The sequence below is a fragment of the Falco cherrug genome, chromosome W (genome assembly GCF_023634085.1).
Source record: "Falco cherrug isolate bFalChe1 chromosome W, bFalChe1.pri, whole genome shotgun sequence".
NCBI classification, from domain to species: domain Eukaryota; kingdom Metazoa; phylum Chordata; class Aves; order Falconiformes; family Falconidae; genus Falco; species Falco cherrug.
The window spans coordinates 16,819,921-16,840,085 of record NC_073719.1 but is presented as its reverse complement, the minus strand read 5'-3'; the positions used below and the strand labels follow the sequence as shown (position 1 = coordinate 16,840,085).

At 49.1% G+C, this 20,165-nt stretch overlaps 1 protein-coding gene and 1 non-coding gene across 4 annotated transcripts; both read right to left on the bottom strand.

Annotated features, from left to right (window-relative positions):
* Positions 1-816: 816 nt before the first annotated feature.
* Positions 817-901, bottom strand: LOC129734654 (small nucleolar RNA SNORD45). The gene has a single exon (XR_008730142.1). It is a non-coding gene; the product is annotated as a small nucleolar RNA SNORD45 (small nucleolar RNA).
* A 1,069-nt stretch (positions 902-1,970) lies between these two features.
* Positions 1,971-13,522, bottom strand: LOC129734500 (N-alpha-acetyltransferase 20-like). 3 transcript variants are annotated; one of them, XM_055698064.1, is made up of 5 exons: positions 13,485-13,522; positions 5,678-5,863; positions 4,111-4,283; positions 2,950-3,095; positions 1,971-2,459 (listed from the first exon to the last, which is right to left on the bottom strand). In XM_055698064.1, the coding sequence occupies exons 3-5, from the start codon at positions 4,263-4,265 to the stop codon at positions 2,374-2,376; spliced, it is 387 nt and encodes a 128-aa protein (XP_055554039.1). In that variant the 5' UTR covers positions 4,266-4,283; positions 5,678-5,863; positions 13,485-13,522; the 3' UTR covers positions 1,971-2,373. The 3 variants fall into 3 exon arrangements, with proteins under 3 accessions (XP_055554039.1, XP_055554041.1, XP_055554038.1); XM_055698066.1 differs by lacking the exon at positions 13,485-13,522 and adding an exon at positions 6,005-7,064; XM_055698063.1 differs by lacking the exon at positions 13,485-13,522 and having other exon boundaries at positions 5,678-5,987.
* Between the last annotated feature and the right edge of the window lie 6,643 nt (positions 13,523-20,165).

Here is a 20,165-nt window from a genome sequence, read left to right as displayed (position 1 = left end):
TGAAACGTTCAGGAGGCTCTCGGATATCCAGGCAGCAGCAGAAAGCGTTCTGATTTTACGGCAAGGCTGACCACACTTGCGAGTTTTCTTTTGCGTGCTCGCACCAGGAAGCCAAACCAGAACAGCTGCACACACAGCAGAGCAGTTGCTCAGCACACCTACACCAACAGAGCTCTCCTAAAGCACACCTGGAGCCATTCATACCCCAAGTCAACATCTACAGCGGAACCTGGCCACAAGCTTTGACACAATGTCATTTTGGGGTCAAACTGACGCACACCAAAAAATTAGTAAAACGCACCTCCTTCTCTGCCACGTCAGGTATCGTGCTCCTTCAGTTGAGCTGTAGCTGTTACATTATTTCCCAAATGCAAAGCCAAACAGAGAAAATAGAACCACAGCCTGCTCCTTAAAAAGCAACTCTGCACAGGCAACCGTTCATTGTGTGTGACCCAGGGAAGATGTGACCGCGGCCCTTCAAACTTTCGGGATGCCTAGGCGGGACCAAACGGTGCTTGCAAACACAGAACATGCCTGCTCGTTAAGACAGGCTGGTCAAGTTTACCACCAAAACTCTACATCACCATTTGCCAACCCTGTCCAGCTTTGGGTAGCCAGAGCTGCACTCAGATCACTTGAAAGCGTCTCCCAGTAGCGGCCAGCACTAAGCTCAGAACTGTACCTCCCTGGCGCCTACATGGGGGAAAACTCAGACTGTGCCCCCTTCTCCTTAAGGTGCCTTAGAGCCTGTGACAGGAATTTCATCCACTGCTTGGAAAAGCTCCAAGGTTGCAGCTTAAGGGAACCAGAGTTCCCTGGGTCTCAGAGTCATTCCAGAGCTAAAGTGGTGACAGACATCAGCTCTAGGTCAGATGATACATGCCAGCACTCACCACTGACCCAGGGCGGCAACCTGCTCCCATCCGCTACCTCCTGACCTAGGAAGCCCCTTAGGGAATTACAGCAGCAGTTCGCCAATGGAAAAGCCCCAAGGGCACGACGCGGTGACTCAAAGATCTGAAGTGGACCCCTTGCGCCCACAGGAACCGGTGCTAAAAACACAACAGGTGAGCGAGAGAACATTAACTGCCATGGCTGATACTAGAGCAAACCTCACTGGGCACTTAAGGAGAACAGCAAAACCAGAATAGCAGCAAAAGCCTGCATGCCCGGGACTGTAATAAAAGAAGACACCCTGCCTGGAGATTGTTACGAGCACAAGTAATACACGTCCTCTTCAGTTGCGATCCGAGTTAAGACAGACAACAAATATCGCAACACACCCGTATCGATTAGCTGCAACGGCTCGCCTCTCACCATGTCTGTTAAGGGTCGCAGGTTCTCCCGCTTGTCCCAGCTACGCTGGGCGCCAGTTGCGGTAGCTGGAGCCCAACTCAGGCAGCCTCACACAGGGCAGCCGCTGCTGCAGCACAAGCAAGCTATCAGGCTGCAACAAGGCTTTTACCCTCAGTCAGATTCTGCTGTCTGTGCTGCTTCTCCTTCCTCCAGAGGTCAGGTCAGGTCAGACCACTCCCCCTCCATCCAACCCCCTCTCCCACACTCCTCAGGGCTATTTAACTACTTCACGGGAACGAGCTACAGCTGCTCATCATCCACGTCCCTCAACCCACTGCCTTGGAGGCAAGGTCACAGCTGCATGTTATCAATGCTCATCAACCTTCTGCCTTCACTCCTCTGCACTCTTCTCCAAGAAATTCCAGGGAAGACAGTGACAGAAACCTGTGTTGGAACTAAGTGCCTGGTCAATGCCTCCAAGTAACAGCATCCGTGACATCCAGACAGACTGTGAAGGGACAGATGGATCCAAGAATTAAATTAGGGAATGAGGGAAGTAAAAGGCACAGAGAAACAGAGACCTCTGAGTTCTGGAGAGTGTATTGTGATGTACCCAATTTCTGGTTTTGTGGCTCAGAAAGAACGGAGCCCAGGTTTTGTCGCAGCAGTTATATGGCTGCAAAGGGAAGGCGAGAGCCAGCAACAGAACTCCTTCCTGGCACCTTCTGTGTGGGAGCAGCGGCCAGGCGTTTTCAGTTTCGGAGCAGGGCTCCGTGAGAGTGACAAAGTGAGGGGACTGTTTTGTGGCCGAGAAGGAAAACCATGACACCACCATACAGGAAGCAATTCCATTTTAATAGTCTCCAGAGTGCCACGGTTCGAAAGGAAGAACAATAGGGTAAGAGCACGAATATGCAGCCAATACCGACAGAAGCAGCGTTGGGAAGCTTCTCAATGTTGCTTTTTGGTATTTCACGGGGAAAAACATTGAGCCTAATATTTCTCATCTGTAGAGTTCTTGGGGGCTTTGGGGAGAAGGAAACTGACACTAGGTTGTCTGAGAATCACAGTTTACAGTTACTCATTGTCTTCTGGTCTCACAGGATGAGGCAGAGGTATAATTGATTTCTTCTCTGTATCTCTGCAAAGAGCTTTCCTCGTATCTATGGCAAAAGAAAACAATGCTATTATAAAAGACAGTCATTGCACAAAGCCACATTAAGTGACTTCTCTATTACATTAAGATCATTTTTCAAGAAGATTTCCTAGAATCCTAGAATATCTTGAGTTGCAAGTGACCCATAAGGATCATCAAGTCCAACTCCATGCTCCTTGCGGGACTACCTGAAACTAAACCGTATGACTGAAAGCACCATCCAGATGCTCCCTAAGCTCCTGACAGGTTTGGTGCCCTGACTGAACGCCCTTTCAGTGGATAAGATTTTCCTAACGTCCACCCTGAACTTCCCCTGACGCAGCTTCATTCCGCTTCCTGCAATCAAGTCTCATAACTGATGTCCTCTTCAGCAGGAAAAGCTATCTAAAGCAGTATACAGGATCCCATTCATCAACGACTATCTGAACTTGTACAGGCCCAGGAACCCCCAACACAAGAACCTTTCCGTTCAACTTAAGGCACAACAACCACTTTACCGTAAGCATCTTCATCTGGCTCTCCACTGCTAGCAGAGTAGCGCTCCGATACTGTCCGGTACACACGGGAGCCGAGCTGCTTAGACATATTTACTGCAACCCGATTTGATACGCTCACAAAGAGATCGACGAAAAATCCACCCTTTCTTTGGAAACATAAAACCAAAGAAAAACCACAGTAAGGAATAGCAGGTGCATGTATTGCTAAATAGCCCATAACTTGTAATCCGACCAAGAGCAGGTCTGACGATGTCATATGCTAATCAAACACCTTTCACACGGCAGTAACAGGTGCACTCCTTTCCCAAGGGACAAATCCGGTCTAAATTCAGATTTTATTCTATTTTTGTCACATCACCATTCTTTTATACCAGCCCGTGGGTTCAAAATTATGAACAGAAAGAACAGGGCAAGCTAAGCACTCACACAGGTCTCATATACACGTAAGAAATCTTTCATAAAAAAAAAAACAACAAACAAACCTAAAACTCCACGTTTTCAATTGCATTGGCTTAGGGACTGCCTCCTTCAATGTGTGTGGCAGGGGGCAGTGGCAGAACAGGTCACAAAGTTCAGTCACCTAACACAAGGCAGCCCTTCTCCTCACAAGCCAGATTCCTCAAAATGTGCAATTTTCCCATTTTACCGATTACAATGGGGTTGCCCTACCACCATGAGTTCAGGACATTTCCCTGTGGGTTCATTTGATGCTCAATTAAATTTTCAGCAAGTACAAGCAGCCAAGCATGACAAAAAGCAAGCTAAGGTACTGTCTGCCATACAGAATTGGTTCCAAGGCTGCCTGCAGGAACTGCAAAAAGCTCACGATCACTGAACAAGCACGCTGGAGACCCTACGGGAAAGTGTTGACCCTCCACGAAACTCTCTCGCTGTCAAGACAAGGACCTTTTTTTATACAGTATCTCTATTGGAATTCAGGCTACACCCTACTCATTCTGGAAAGTTAGCTTTCATAGAAACCCTGAGATCTTACGCCGCCACACGGTATTTTTAGTCTTGTTCTCTAATTACAGGGAATCCTCAGCGAGTCAGAACACTACTTAAAGCAAGATTCTGGGTCTCTTCCATGCAAGTCAAATACCTAAGCCATGTCAGTTGAGAGGTTACTTCTAGAAGATTAAAGATAAGCATGGTACTCACTTTCCTGAAATTTCTCCCAGTAGTTCCATCAATTTAGCAGCCAAACCCAGCCGTTGAAATTCTGGTGCAACAGAGAGCGCAGCAACACGTCCAAGCCACTCTTCCCCAGCCACAGAGCCTTCCGCCTTACCCGGTACTGCGAACATACAGAGCATCAGAGCAGTAAGGAGCACCTTGGGAATAATGCACCACACGCAGCCACACGACTTTACAAAAAACCAAGCAGTCTACAAACAAACATTGCAATGATTGTGGTAAAGGCTTAAGCAGCGACTCTACGCTATTACTCAGTGATTCAGCAGCCACTAAGTTTCATTTTGATGCAGTATTACAGTTTTTTCTTCGTTAGTGTAAATAAATAAATGGATCTCCACAAATTCATTGTTTGAGGCGTGACTGCCAAATGTAAGTTTTAAGCAATTCTCTTGAGTCTTTAACTGAGTGGAATTCACGACCGAAGGAATGGAGGGCTAGAAGCCCAAAACCCACTCACCATCCCAGCAATTACTGAAGACCTTTCGTGACTATGGGGCAATAGAGCTTGGGAAGCTTTGCCAATGTGGCAAGAGAAAGCAAAGGCCCTGGAAACACTGGACGTTGAAGGAAAAATAAAAAATAAAAGCAGGGATGGGTATATGTGCTTCATAGTTCCTCTCCTTTCTACACAGAGCCAAGCTACTGTTAGCTCATTCATGAACATGCAGACTTCCACAGGGCACTCTTATAAACATCAGGCACTGCTAAATGAGCAGCTGATGCGGTGGGTACAGAGAAACCTTCCCTACAGCAAATGCTTTAAGCTTTACCGTTAAACACTTCATTTCCTGGGTCCCCACAAAGACTTCCATTCTGTGCCCACCTTCCCAAACCCCCCAAAAGAAGGGGAATAAAAAGAACTGGAAGGAACAAATACATATACACACACACACACACGTAAAAACATGGCGAATCTCTGTAATTAAAAAAGTTAGGAAAGGATGCAATCATCCAAGTAATGAGGAGTTAACTGATCCGCTGCATCGGACAGTCTTGTCAAACTCATGCTGGTGAAACCGAGCTCATACCAGCCGGTTTACTGAAACACTTGTCTTAGCATACATATACTTGAATCAAAATGACATTCGGCTATAGGGTGAGTGCAAGAAAATACACTTTTGCATGCTACAGCAAGAGACCTGCAAAGGGCCACGGTATAATACGCTTCAAAAGAGTCTGTGGTACAAGAAATTCAGCCCCATGGGCTGTTGGCTCAAACACGCTGGTGGAACGCTCTGTGTAACTGGCCATACGCACGGTTTACACGGGGTTTTGTACGCAATGCACATGTTTAACTAGGTATTTATGGTTTAAGACTTGTTTTAGCTCCTAAGGCAGGCAGCCAGCAAAGATGTTTTCAAGAGTTAACAAGGAACAGAAATTAAAGGAGTTGCTGGTTTTCAGAAGCTGACTCATCATTGTTTTGAAAAATGGCACCATGTGGATCACTGTTAATGCGCTTGTAGACAAAGCGAAAGACCTTGGGTTGCGGGCGGCTGTGCAACTGTCTTAATCTTCTGAGGGTAGGTACCTTCTGTCAGTTGCTGCCGGGTGTCATCAACAAAAAGAAACAGGCTGTATTCTTCTGGATCGTCCACTCCATAAACTTTTCAGCACAAAGCTGACATACATCTGCGGTAGTGATACAGGGTCTTACTAGTAAGGTCTTCCCTGTACATGCACCGTTAACTTCCTGGAATGCAACACGAAGGCAGTTCTGTAGAATGAGAAAACAGACATCAGAAACAAAACCTCCAAACCTCATCCTCTGAAAACAGGAAGCTCAGCAACAAACAGCAAGCCTCGCTATGTTCTAGTTGTGAAACACGCACCAGTGATTACTGTACATTACAGCCACCTTGTGACTTGATGTTGGTGGTAAGACTGTGGCAGGCATAACAGAAATTCATAAGCTGACACCCTCCTTTCCTTGGCTCACATTCTAACCCTGCAACTACGAACAAACAGATAGCAGTCTTAAAGCCCCATTGAAAACGCCAGTGGTTTTAACGGGACTTGGTGTTTGGCCTTACTAGGAAACTAAATGCTGTGAAGCAAAATAAACATCAGAGGCAGCACACCCAAGAGATGATGCTGCAACTGCTGGGTCAATACTATTGAAGAGAAGCTTCAGACAATATGTTCATCAGAAGGAAAAAGAAAAAAACCCAACCCTCTGCCAGCAACACACAAGGGTGTTGATCCACAGGTTGCTGCACGATAAACCATTCACACTCTTTATGCTGCAGCACGCAAAAGGCAATCCATTTTCATGCAGGACATTTTCATCACGTTAACCGATGGCAACTTGGTGTCTGAGCCTGATGTAACCAAATTTCATCTAACAGGGAGGCAGAAAGAAAATTTACTCTGCAACATTAAAGCAAATCCGTATGATCATGAGGCAAAAGCTGGATCTTTTTTCTCTGCTGAAATTCACACATGTGCACAACTGATAACATAGATGAATTCTAAACAAGCCCTACAAGGAAACGCAGTTCTACCTTTCAAAAAGTATTTAAAAAGTAAAATAACAAGCAACTGGAAAAAAAACCACCCAACCACAAAACACTTTTGGACACATGAGCAAAGCAGCCTGCCATCACGTGCTTTTTTGCAAAGAAACTAACTGCAATTAGAAACTAAAAGCAGTAAAATGAAAGGAGATGGAAAAAATGACAGTAAGAAAGACCTGTTTATTTACTGAGCTGGTACTTCTGTTTGTACGCTGAATAAATTAAGCATGCTAAATCACAATGGCAAAAATGTACATTTCCTAAGAACAAGCTGTTAAAAGCTAAGACTGAGAAGAATGCTCCTATGACTTCAGTTCCAAAGAGCACTCTGGGTTTTTAATAAACTTTTGATAGCTTGCAGACTGAAACACTGGAACTTTGCAACAGCTTTTAAACCATTAGGACTGAGCAGAACTAATCCGTTTTTGTTAGCCGGTGTGAAGACAAATAAAATAAATACATAAAATCAAATCAGCTCTAAATAAGGCAACGCACACTACAGTTTCAATTTCGAACGTAGTTAACACACAGAAGACCTGTTTTTCGATGCTTCTAGATGGACAGGATTGCTTCAAGGAGAGGCTGAAGTTTGTGCAAATGCCTGTAACTCATATAGTAAGTATCAAGATTCTTTATGCAGTATCAGCAAGTTGTATTTCATCATCATCAAAATACCGGATTTTTTGCTTTTCCATCCTTTTGAGGGAGGGAGGATGAAGGCCTTTCCAGGACCCAAAAGCTGGTGGTAAGGCTGTGAGACAGCACCACAGACATGTAGCAACCACGTCCTGGTTCAATGTGGGGAAGATGAGTTGAGCTGAAGCTGTGTTACACATTCCTTGTAGGGAAGGTGCTTCGTTTCAGGACTGCAGATGTGGAGAAAGGAGATGGAAAACTGGCATTCTGGGCAGGCAGCAAAGTGCTTGAATTTGTGCCAAGCCTAGCCTGGAAGTGGAGCGACCTTACTGATTTGAGGCTCTCTTTCAAAGAGTCAACAAAGGAGCAGCCCTGGACACACCTGGTGCCAGCTCTTCCCGCGCTCCCCTGCATCTTCCAGCATGCAGCACAGCGTCCAGCTGTACAGGCAGCTTGGCTGAAGTTCAGTTGCTGAGGAAGAGAAGGTGAAACTGAATACAAGATCCTGCTGAAAAAATCTTCTGTCATTTAGTCATCCAGCAGAAATACAAAGGTGATTAATTTTCCTATTAAGTGTAATATTTTGCTAGAAAGAACAAAGACTCAAGCTACTTGAATGTGACACCTAACTACAGGTAAGCAGAATATAAAATGGATCCCAGTAAGATGGACTAGCTTTGTGCACTGGCCACAGTTTCAAATTTCTGTTCGTCAGCTCTCCTCTTCCTAAGAGAGGCAAATTGTGGGAGACTGCTGCTTTTCCCAGCTCCTTCCTGTTCAGTGATGTGCCGTGGCTGTTTGCACGGACACTGATAAAGCAGAAGGAGCCGCAAGTGAAAGGTTTAATTACCTCCTGATGACCCCGTACCTTCATTTATCAAGCTCTTAGCTACATCATAACTTATTGACGGTTGTCGTTAGCCTCTCCAGCAACTTTGCACTGTGGTATGAACTGTAAACAACAGGACACAAAGGAGTAAATCCTTTCTTCTCGATTCCAACATCCTCCTTGCTTCAGTTCGCAAACTGATGCATCTGGACAGACAACAGCATGCCTACCTATGTAACAATCTTTTCCTATATGAAAGGCATGCGGACTTGGTTTTAAAAGATAAAGTAATCCCGACTGTTTTGTTATTCTTCAGTTGGAGTTACTGCCCTACTCTGAAAGAGCAGTAAGAAATGGGAGGGGGGAGAAAAAAACCCACAAAACAAACCACAAACATGAAGACATCCACAGTATAGAACTCTACTCCTTGCTTAAACTTTCGAATTGTAGGCAAGCTTTTCTGCCAGGTCTCCCCTCTATTACCCACGGTAAGCCACCAATCGCTACTGGGGAGTTGTGCTGATTTATACCACTGGAAATCTGGGTTTGTTCTTTTTAACAGCAAAGCGTACAAAGCAGCTGAATCTAAAATACAATTTGGTCTGTCCTCACTCCGCACGACTTAAATACAAAGGACAGTGGGAAAGCTCCATTATTTAGTGTTTCCTTTATACCATCATAACCACACTCTGTTATGAAGTGGAAAGACTTTGAAACAGAGGCAAATTTACCAGCCATCTTCTCAGCACTGCTTCACACCACTCGTGGCCTCAAGGAAATCATTATGAATCATACTTCTCAAATGGAGATTTCCAACACAACAACCATCCCCTGGGGGGGGTTCTCTTCAGCCTGAAGCTCTACCTGAAAATCATCAACTGAAGGCATTGTTCTGTTAGTTGTCCTCCTCTTGTGCCATTGCCGGAGAGTATCTCTAGCTTCTGAACTCAGCAGCTGGGCAGCCTGGTCTTCCTGGAAGTTCTTGATCAGCAAAAGTGCTCCATAAGCACCTATAGCCTCCTGGGAAGGACAGCAGGGGAAGAACAATTCAGAGTGGTCACAAACACCACGCCAGTTCCAACTGGTCACAGTCAAAAGTACAAACGATTTCTGGGGGTTTTTTAATAAATAGACGCACACATACACGAAAGTCACTGCATTCTATGGCCAAAATATTTATACGTAAAGAAAAACAGCTTACTGGCCTGCAAAATACTGGACGGTGTGTTCTCAGCTGCTAAGAGGCATGCAGTGGTTGCCTGGGCTCCATATTACCAAGGGGTGCAATAGTATCTACCTCTGGGTCCGCTAGCGCTGGGGGTGGCCGGTTATTTAAAGGACCAGTGTCACTCCTTTACTCCTGAGTGTTTTTACAAAGGTGGAACATGAGTTTTCTTCTAAACAGTTTCCAAGCAGCCATTTGTTTTCTTCCTGAGCTTCAAGCGGGTATCAAACAAACACAGCTGTTTAAACGACATAAAAGACCATCTACCACTGCTCAGGAACTTAAAAGTGACTCCCTTAGCGGCAACAAAGCAATGACCGAGCGTGTGATTTGTACCTGGAAGCATCCCAAAGGTTTTGCTTTTGTTCTTAAAAGGCAGGCTGTGTTTGTTCACCTAGGTCCAACACTACGTCCAGCTAGTTCGGGAGGCAGCGTGTACAGCTCTCCAGACTTCACCTTTATTACATGAGTGGAGAACAAAGTACAGCCACAACAGAGTTGCCGATGTACAAAAGGAGCTGCAGGTCACAAAGGAAAAGGACTCTCAACAGGGGCAACAGTCCTCAGCAACCAGGAGAAACAAAAGACAGGCTATCATTTATTTCTCTTGCTCTTTAAGTAAACTATTTGAGTGGGAGCGTTCAATCAAGAGGCAGCACGGTCTATTTGTGGAGTCATTCAGAGATGCAGTCTATGCTCACAGTAGTTCTTTCTGTATTACCGACAGCATCCTCTCGCTTTCAGCTCTGTGACGAGGTCAATACGTGGAAGACACGCAAGACCCACCAGACAACCTGGACAATACATTTACCTTTGAACCACACAACCCCAAAGCACTAAACAATTTTTCCTGCACCGTACAGTTTAACCAGTGCCACAGACAGGGCCAGCCAATAGATGAACGACTTCTGCTACATTAAAAACGACACGACTTAACAGCCCAGTAAATATTTCTGCCTTTCGAGCGTGTTGATGATCTCCAGCTTCACATCTCAAGTATTTTCTGTCCTAGGATTCCCGAACGATGCACTCCGCACACAAAGCAGGGAACAGACCAGTACTGAACCGGAGGAAACCCGACACAATTCTGTCATGCGTATCGGCATGTAAAAGGATACAGCAATTTCAGCAACCCAAGAGATGGCAGAAATGGGACATATACACCTATACTTAAAACTCACAGCTCAGCTTGGTCACAAGAACCTTTGAAACTTCCTCATAAACTGATAGATTCTGGGGCCTACCAAGGGCTGGCAGAATACCTCTTTGTTAAAACCACCACCGTGAAAACAAAGGAGGGAGATTTCCTTGCCTCGAGCGGACTTCAGCCATCGTTCAAGAGTGCCTTAAGAAACATATTCCTAGGCCTCATAAAAATACTCTGTGAGAAGCAAGTATCGGGCATAAACCAGGATCATTAAGGGGGGCAACATTCTCAAAAGCACTTTCCCCAGAGGGGCAGAGAACTCCCCCAGAAGTTTTTACAAAGCACCTAACCCGGGTCCCACTCCAGGTCTCACCACTCAGTTGAACGCTGCAGACCCATACATACTCTCGGGACATTTTCAGGCACAGGAGGATAACCACAGCTGGCACCTGCACAGCCTGTGTTTGCTTGCTAAGTCAGGACGCCTCCTCCTTCTTGGCGGAAAACAACACACTCCCTCCTAAGGCAGCATATACGTCGGTAGATTCCCAGGTCACTTGGGGCTGTAACTCTGCAAGCTAACCAGCCCTCACTTATTCTAAGGTGGACACAATTAAGAGGTTCTCTTGTTACACTACCGACATCACCGACTACATGACTCCGTCAAAAGGGTTTCTACTCAAACGAGGTGAGGAAGAATCCCCCTTCCCCAGCCCTTCACACAGTTCTAATAGAAATAAGTCGATTACCTTCTCCATGCAGCAAAGATGGATCCAGCAATTCCACCATGTGTTCAGTTTCAGTATCCAGCTCCAGCATATCACCCTGGGCCAGCACATATGTCAACACAGGCAAGAAGTCATCAGCTCCATACAGCCTCCCTGGGTCAAAGAGAACACAGGCAGCGATAGACAAATCACACCCTTTGACCAGTTCCGGTGTTTGAAAGGAAAGCGTTATTTTGCTGCCTTTACTGACCAGTACGTTTGTATTACTCTAGAGCCTCTCGTTACAGATGTGCAGCAAAGAGAACAGCATCTGCCACTTGGTGGGCAGCGTCCAGCTTCATCCTGTACTTCTAACGAGCACAAATTGGATGATGCAGACCTTGAGGCACGCAAGGGAATTTAAAGACTGGGCTCACCTTGGCGTCAGCTCAACTGGTGAACTCACAAGAGGCAGCCATGCCAGTCTGGCCTGACCTCCACCCGCACTTCTGTCAGTGGCTAAGAGAAAATCAATGGGCATTTTCTTTATACATGCACGGATGACGTCCCCCTTCTGGAAGGATCCAGCCACAAGTACCAGTTCCTGAGTCCGAAACCCAGCAGAGAAGCCTGCATATAAAAGCCTATTAGATTTTACATGAAAACTCTGCACATTTCCTTCACGGAGCATGGTTAAAAACACCAGTGAGCAAAGCCTCACGTAACTCCCAACTAGCTGGTGAAGCATCATCGGTAACGACAGCACGCAACACACAGAGGCTCTGCTGTACCTAGGTCTGTATGTGTTCCTCTTACTTTTACCGCATTTAAACTTTCTCTTTAGAAAACGCTATGTGGCTAGATCTCTGGGGCTGGCCAAACTGTCCTCATTGCAGAAGCGGTGCGATGGTCACTTGAAACATCAAGATCGGGAGCCAATTTAAACTGTGGCGAAACTCCAGAGGACTGAAGGGCTGATACTGAAAGTCAGACCAGCGAAGACGTACCCTCCAGGTATCGCACTGTTATCTGGCTGAGATTACAGGACAAAGCAGGTACTGGAAACAGGTGCTGGCTCGACGCGACGCCACGTTTTAAAACTCTACACGACAAAGCAAGACAACCCAATTTGCTGCATCTTAGCCCAAGCCCCTCAGTACAGTGGTTCACCAGAAGCCTCTCAGTACTTTTCTTTTGCGTGTTGGGAATACCTTACTCAATGTGATAATACAGTATGGAGAAAAAAACAAAGTTTACATCACTTTGGGCAAAGATTCCTATATCCATTTTAAAATGCAGGATTTTGCACAGAAATAAACCAGGTCTAAGCTCCTGCCCAAATCTTGCCAAAGTGCTTGGGGGTCTTTTACAGCCTCAAGCTTTCACCATTCACCTCAGATCTCAAAAGAAAGCAAGCATCCTGATCGGCACAGAGCCCAGCTGCAGATTCAGCGCTTGAAAGAAAACTGCCAACCACCTGCAGCAGCTTATACTTTCTTAGAGAAAAAAAAAATCTTCCACTACCACCAGCATTGCTTCACCTTAGCTCGTGACCTACCACAGCAGTGTATGATAAGACATCAGGCAACAGAGCTGCACCTATGAATTCATACTGTCCAGCACAGCGTTTTAACTGTGCCACTGACTAATCAAGCGGGTCTTAACTGGTCTGTGGTTCCATTTCACCATCTAGGTTTCAAGGTCACTTTGGGACTCCTGCTACAGTGTAGAAATAGATGTTATTTCTCTTGCAAAAACACAAAGAAATTGTCCAACGAGAACATTCAGAGGCACAGCAAACCCAAAACACTGCATCAGGGGCTGCTTTCCCCCAGCCATTGACACAGAGCCCTTGTAATTGTCATATTGCACACACACTGCTGAATTACTGCAGCTAGATACTGGGTGTATCCTTTATTACGATTTCCAGGAAAACACTAATTTAGAACCAGTGTCAAATTCTAGGCTTACAGGACAGCCTTTCTGACAGCCAAATTCAAATGCCTACACTCAAGCAAAGCTGGTGGCTGGGGGGGGGGGTGTGTTTAAGCTGCTTCACAACTCTGCTTCACACTGAATGTGTAAGATGTGCTGCCAGATGCAGAGAGATCAGGAAGGAAGCAGAGAGGAAGAATCCCTCTCAAAAGGGCAAGGAGATGCTACAAGAGCTCCAGGCGAAGGAGACAAAGCTGCAGAATCAGGTGGTCTCATTTCCTCCACCAAAACACAACCCCAGGTTTAGAAAAACAATGACCTTGAACCACAAGAAGCACCATACCCGAGTTATTCTCCATAACAGTATAAATCAATTTGCAAACTCTCAGCAGCAGTACGACTTTCTTTTCAGGCGAATACATTTTCTGCGGGGTCACAAACTTTCAACATCCACGTAGTCTGGTGTTGGAACAAACACGCCCAGTTCCTGAGGATTCCTCTGCCGCACCACCTGAAGGTTTTCCTTCGGTTGTTTCCAAGAACCATCTGCAGTATGAAACTCTTTCAACATCGCTTCAATATGGCTCTTCAACGGCTTCAGAATGCACTTATGCATGGCCTTCTCCAGGACAACACCTGCAATGGGAAAACACAAGTTGAGCTGTCTTCCTCCTCTAGAGCAGAGCCAGCAGTAACATAACCACTCCCAAGAGACAGTGCAGAGCAAGACCTACTTGCTAAGGCTTAGTTATTATAGAAGCTGAGTCTCCAGATGTTTGTCAACAAGAAAATAAAAGGCAGAACAGAATCTGTATTCCATTTTCATTTCTGACAACGTGGGAAGTACAAAAAAACCCACAAAGGCAGACTACAGATTGTCACAACAACAACAACAACAACCACCAAAAAAGAAAAAAAAACCCAAAACAAAGCAGCAAGCAGGCAGCAGCTCCAGTTAACTTTTTCTTCTGTTGGCCAGAAGTGCCCCAGTTTTATTTTACTTTGAGCTTAGACTTTAATTCTGAAACTTGAAGCATAACACAGTCAGAACCCTAACTTTTGTCTGCTTTGGCATCTTTTTTTGCATGGTTTCCATCAGAAACTCTAACTCACCCAAGGTCTCGTAAAACTTGGCTCAGCTTTAAGATCTTTATGATGCTGGACAGATTACGGGCACTAAACTATAAATGAAGACCAAGCTGTGTTTATCCAGCTTCAGATTTCATCATGCAAGCTTATATACAGCTCTGTCATCAAGTCTGAAGTTCTTTGTTTGGCAGTAGTGTGCACATGGCACAGTAACCTCTCAGTTGTTTTTCTTTTATTCTTGTTTTACTCCAGGTTTTCTTTAACAGTCAGTCTCCATTTCCAAGGTACAGAACACATCAACAGAGAAAGCTCTTTGGTAAATCCTTCCTTTGAAAACCTTTATAAGTGAATTTCCTCTTCCACTCAGCCTCCCTACGACAACATAGCTTACATTAATAATTAGCTTATATCCATTATTTGTACTGCAGCGAACCGCCACAAGCACAATAGAACCCAAGGACCCTTCAGCCTGGCCACAGCACAAACACCCTGGCAATGGGGCAGGACCAGAGCCCAGACTAGGCAGATGTATTAGGGGAGCACAGGGACCGAGAGGAGAAAGAGGAGAGGCCGTGTCGCTACTAGATCACACATTTGTACAGGCTAACAGTGGACATCCCTGCTGCTAGTGGCAACTCAAAGTTTCGTTAAACCTCATGCCCTTTCCAGGTTCTTTCCCTGTTCTTACATGTTTCTCCTAGACCAGTCTCTTTTTTTTCTCCCCCCGGCCTGCCCTTTTTGGGGGTGTTTTTTTTAGAAATGTCAGGCTCTTCCTAAGGCTTGCGATTTACACACACACACGCTCCCCTCCAAATAAACATTACCTACTACTTTTGTTTTCTTGCTTTTGCTTTATGTTTTCATTTATTTTATCCCTGTGTTCAACCAATTTTCCTTTTGTGCCTTCAGACTGCTCTTTCTCATACAAACACGCCCTTCACACACTCCTCACCTTACGGTGTCTTTGCTTCACATGTAGCATTTATTCTGTACTTGTCTGGCACACAATTCCCGAATGTCCAACCCTACTGAGGGCTCCCACCTCCCCTGCCCCAATTCTGCTGGGGCTTTGGTAGCTTCTCTTGCTATTTTCCCCTTCCGAGGTCCTGACGGAGGTGGCAAAGCCATGTCTGCTTCATTCCCAGACACTTCAAACACATCTAGGTGCTCTCTCATGGAGCCTGCAAAAAGGTGGAAAGAGTGAACGTGAGGAGCAGCACTTGCCCTCTGATCTTCTCTTTGTCTATAGCCACCAGTAAAGGCATAACCAGTCTGACACATGGTCTTGATGGCCTGTCACACAGCATGAAGGGCAGATCTAGCTTCCCACCAGACCAGAGCCACCAATTATACATAACAAGTGGCAACATTTCAAATGACTGATCTTGGTAGAACCACACAATCACCATTGACAGCACTACCAAACCCAGCCAGGAAAGCAGAAGCTTCACCCTTCTGCACAGTGACAGAAACTGCCTCTCCCTGCTACCAGAGCCATCCTCAGGGCTCACAGGGCAGAAATATTTTTCCACCAAGAAAAATGCACAAGTCTCACCCATTGGTATGTTAGCTAGCGGAATTTCTAGAGCAGGAGTCCTCAAACTACGGCCCGCAGGCCAGATACAGCCCCCCAGGGTCCTCAGTCCGGCCCCCGGTATTTACAGAAACATGCCCCCCCGCCCAGGGTTGGGGGGGGAACCAAGCAGCCGCAGAATCTGCCTGCCACTTCATCTGCACGCCAGCCCCCTGTTTAAAAAAGTTTCAGGACCCCTCTTCTAGAGGGTACACATAGCTCCTTGATAGCTTCACTGATTTTTATTTTATATTCTTTTTTTTACAGTTCAGCTTGCTTCCTTTATTTATACTGCCTGTTCAGTTTTTTTTAAAAAGCGAAAACGTGAATGCTTTTGTAACTTCTGGAGAAAGGCTAACATGTGGCAGTGGCACTACAGTCAGAATTCAAGTACCAAAACCACGGCGAAGCTGTGCCTTGCCAAGTGACTTCCAAAGCAGGCTCTCGAGCCTGTCAACAAGACAGTCAAGTCTGGAGTCCCAAGGGAACTCTGCGCCAGCTCTGGCAGTGCGACTGAGCTCTCTGACCAAGTACACTGCCGTCCAGAAATGTAAGGGGGCTGAAACCTCAGGCTCATTTACAAACTAGAAAAATGACGCTACCTGACTGGACGCGCTGGTTCAAGCGCCCAGCAGGCCCGGCTGCGTAACCACGAGGCACCAGCAATTCCTCGCGCTTGCCCTTTGTAATACTTTGTACAGAAAGACAGCAGCCGCGGGGGCGGGGGGGAATTTCCGCCGCCGGCTTTCTTTTTCGTCGTGCCCGCTCGCAGGGGCTGAAGAGGCTCCGGAGCCGCCCCCCTGCGCCAGCGTTACCGCAGGCCCCAGGGCAGCCCCTGCGGCCCCAGCCCGCTGCCACGGCCCCGGCCGGCGGCTGGGGGAAAGACAAAGCCCCGCGCAGAGCTGCGGCGGCTGCCCGGGCACCCGGAGGCGGCGGGGGGGCGGCAGGGCGCCGCGGGCCGACCCCCCTCCCGGGCCCCGCCGCCGCTCCTCGCCTCCTCGCTGAGGCAGCGGCGCAGCTCCGAGTGAAAAAAAGGCAGCACCGCGAGCAGCCCGCTGAGCACCGCCACTGCCGGGGAGACGAGAACCGCCGGCAGCCCCGCCGCGCCCGGGCCGTCCTCCCGCCCCAGCCCGCCCGCCGCCGGCACCAGGCGCTCCCTGCCGCGGCCGAGCGCCGGCCCGCCACGTCCCCCCCGGCCGGCCGCTGCCCGACGGGGAGGCCCGGGCCCGCCCGCTCACCCAGCGCGCCGCCGCACGGCCCGGCCCGAAAGCCTTCCAGGCTCCCGGGGAAGCCCCGCACCGCCGCAGCCGCGCCGGGGCGCCGCGTGGCCGGAAATTAAACCCGCCTTCCGGGGCCGGGCCGGGCCCGCCGCCGGCCACGGGCATGCCCACGGCCCCGGGGGGGGTTGCCCCTGTGGGCCCTGCCGCCCTCCCCCCCCGCTATAGCCCCTGTCTTGCCCCTCCAGCCCCCTGCCCCTCCCGGCCCCCCTCTGCCCACACCCGCACCCCCATCCCTCCCCAAAACTGTGCCTGCCCGGAGAGCCCCCCCCCCGCTCACTCCGTGCGCCCCCCCCCCGTGTCCCCCGCCCCCCTGCCTCCTCCGACCACCTGCCCCCCCCGCGCCCCCCTGCACCCCCGCCCCCCTGCCCCCTCAGCCTTTACAGCCCCGGTTTGCTCCCTCATAGCCCCTGCAGCCCCTCCTAACCCCTATAGCCCCCATCCTGTCCCCCCCGCCCCCTCACCACTTGCCTGCTCCAGGGGGGTGGGGCAGCCCCCCCGGGCTGTTTGCTGCTGGGGAGGCACCGGGGGGGACAGCTCGCACGCCCCCCCCCCCCGCTTGGGGTGTGTGTGTCAGTGCCGCCCCCGGCCCCCTTACCGTGTCCGCCGTCCTGGGCCCCCCCTTGCCTGGGGAGGGGGCTCGACCTGGGCCCTCTGTGGACCCACCAGCAGGAACTGGGAGTATAGAGGAACGGGCTGGGGGCACAGCTGCCCTATGGCCCCCCCAGCCCCATGGCCCCCCATGGGCTCCCCCACGAGGCCCCTGTGCCTCCCATCCACCCCAGATGCCCCCCAAGCCCCCCAGAGGACCTTGTGCCCTCCAACCAGCCCCCCAGCCGCTGCCAAGGCCCCTGCATAGTCACTGCACCCCCCAGCTCACCTAAAGGACCTAAGGCCCTTCGCAGCAACACTACTGCCCCCCCAGAGGCCCCTGTACCCCCCCACCTGCCCGCCAAGTCCCTCCAGAGGCCCTTATGCCCCCCCAGGCCCTCAAATAGCCTTATGGCCCCCCCAGAGGCCCCAGAAGCCCCCAGGCCCCCTCACTAAGGCCCCTATGCCTCCCCAGACCCCTATGGGCTCCCCCAAACCCCCAGAGGCTCCTGTGCCCCCCCCCCCCCCCAGAGCCCCCTATCCCTCCCAAGCCCCCCCAGAGGCACCTGTGCCGCCCCCCCGAGGCCCCTATGCCTTCCTAGGGGCAGGGAAGACTCTATGGCCCCTCCAAGCCTCCCCAGAGGCCCCTGTGCCCCCCCCTCCGGCACCAACGAGCACCACGGGCCCCCCCAGAGGAACTTGTGGCCCACAACCAGGCCCCAGGACACTTCTGTTTGTGGTTCTCACTTTGCCCTGGTAGCCATGTGAAGCACACCACAACAGTTGTGCTACCTACTTTCTGGGGTGAAATGGGGAGAAGCTGACATTTGCACTCGGCCGCAGCCAAAATGCTCCACGGCACCACCCATGCACAGCTCCACCAGAGAAGATGCAGGATGGATTTCTGTTTGTGGTTCTCGCTGTGCCCTGGTAGCCATGTGAAGTTGCCTTCCTCACCTCTGTGAGGAACGCGAGCTCCCGCAGAGATAACTCACCAATGTCCAGCTGGGAGACAGGTCTTCAAACCGCGTACACCTCTTCCTCACCTGGGAATCGCTCTTGGACCGTAGCAAAAGTCCCGAGTCCTGTGACCAGGAAAACGGCACAAAGGCTGACCACAGGGAAGAGCGAAACTCTATGACGTGCCAAATGCTTTCTCAGACTAGATCTGGGCACGCTTTCGCTCCTGGTTGACCAAGAAGCTGGAATTGCTGCGATTCACAGCTCCACCGACGCTCAATAGCAGAGTCTCACCTGGGTCACCAGAAAATGATCCCGTAAAGGCGGTCACGGTGAAAAACCCTCTCAGACCGTCGAAAAGTCACCTCCTCTGGGCCATGGCCGCTCTGACAGGGCTCTTCCCAAAGCAGCCAACTCTGTTCCTCATGCCGACCAGGAGTCTCCCTTTTCCCCCAGCTCCATCACAATGTACACTTTTCCAGCTGATGTCTCAAAAATCTCATCGGTTTTGATGATTGAGGGGTGGTGCAAACATCTCAAAGCCTCCATTTCCCGTCAGGCACAGGGGACGCTCACCTGAGAGCAGCTCCTGGCTGCACTGTGAGAGGGGGGCGAGGCCCGGCAGGAGGCCTCATAGCCCTGGGCACAGGATCCCTCTGAATTCAGCTGTTCCATTGCCTCAGGCAGCCAACACAGAAAATGGTGCCGCCGGGCATGCGGTGCCACGGTTTGAAACTCCAGTGCCAAGCCAGAAGGGGGGAAACTGTCAACCCGCATGGTGCTTGATGTCAGAAAGCGCTTCCTTGCCTAGTTTCTTACCCGTTGCAACTCTCAGCTACACCACATGCTTGAGGTTTTTCTGGGCTTCTCTCCGGGAAGGAAAAGGATGCCCAACTGCATGCATGCGTGTAATCACTAGAGCGTTTTGGAGTTTAAACTGTGAAAAATTACGTTTCAAAAGAGAATCACAATGACACCCATTACCACCCAAGGTTCATGCCAGATGTTCTCCATAAAGGAGGACAGAGAAAGGTGTGGCTATATTGCCCACAGAACGCCAGAATCATTTCAGCTAGCAGGCACCCTGGAAGGTCTCCCATGCCTCCTCCTGTTCTAAACAGCCACAGTGAAGGAAAGGCTCCACGGAAGGAAAATCCTTCTCTCGTCACAGCTAGGGGTGCCACCGAGGCACTTCCTGGGTCCCAGTGTTACAGAAAGAAGTCTGAAGCACTCTCCTCCGGAACTGATTCTCGTCTAAGAACAGCCAAAGGTCAGGGAAATGCACAAGTGGAAAGATGCCTGAGACAGAGACATAAATGCACATACACGTAACAGTTTACTATGAGGTTTGCTTCCTCAGGCAGCAATGTTCAAGTATCCTCATCAGTCTTCCTCCCCACCTTTATCCAGTCTTCCCTATTTCTGTTTCAAACGTCTGTAAAAACCTCTTTCAGTTTATTCTGAGAGGTTTGTTGTGCACCTCATTTCGTTCGTAGCATGGTCCTGCTGCCCTGCTAATATGGCAAAATGTCAA

Coding starts and splice junctions, on each gene's coding strand:
- LOC129734500 (XM_055698064.1), bottom strand. CDS start 4,265: ATGCTCTGTATGTTCGCAGTACCGGGTAAGGCGGAAGGCTCTGTGGCT. Junction 3,096..4,110: donor CTGGGAGAAATTTCAGGAAA/GTGAGTACCATG, acceptor ATGTTTCCAAAG/AAAGGGTGGATTTTTCGTCG. Junction 2,460..2,949: donor GCCAGATGAAGATGCTTACG/GTAAAGTGGTTG, acceptor CTTTTGCCATAG/ATACGAGGAAAGCTCTTTGC.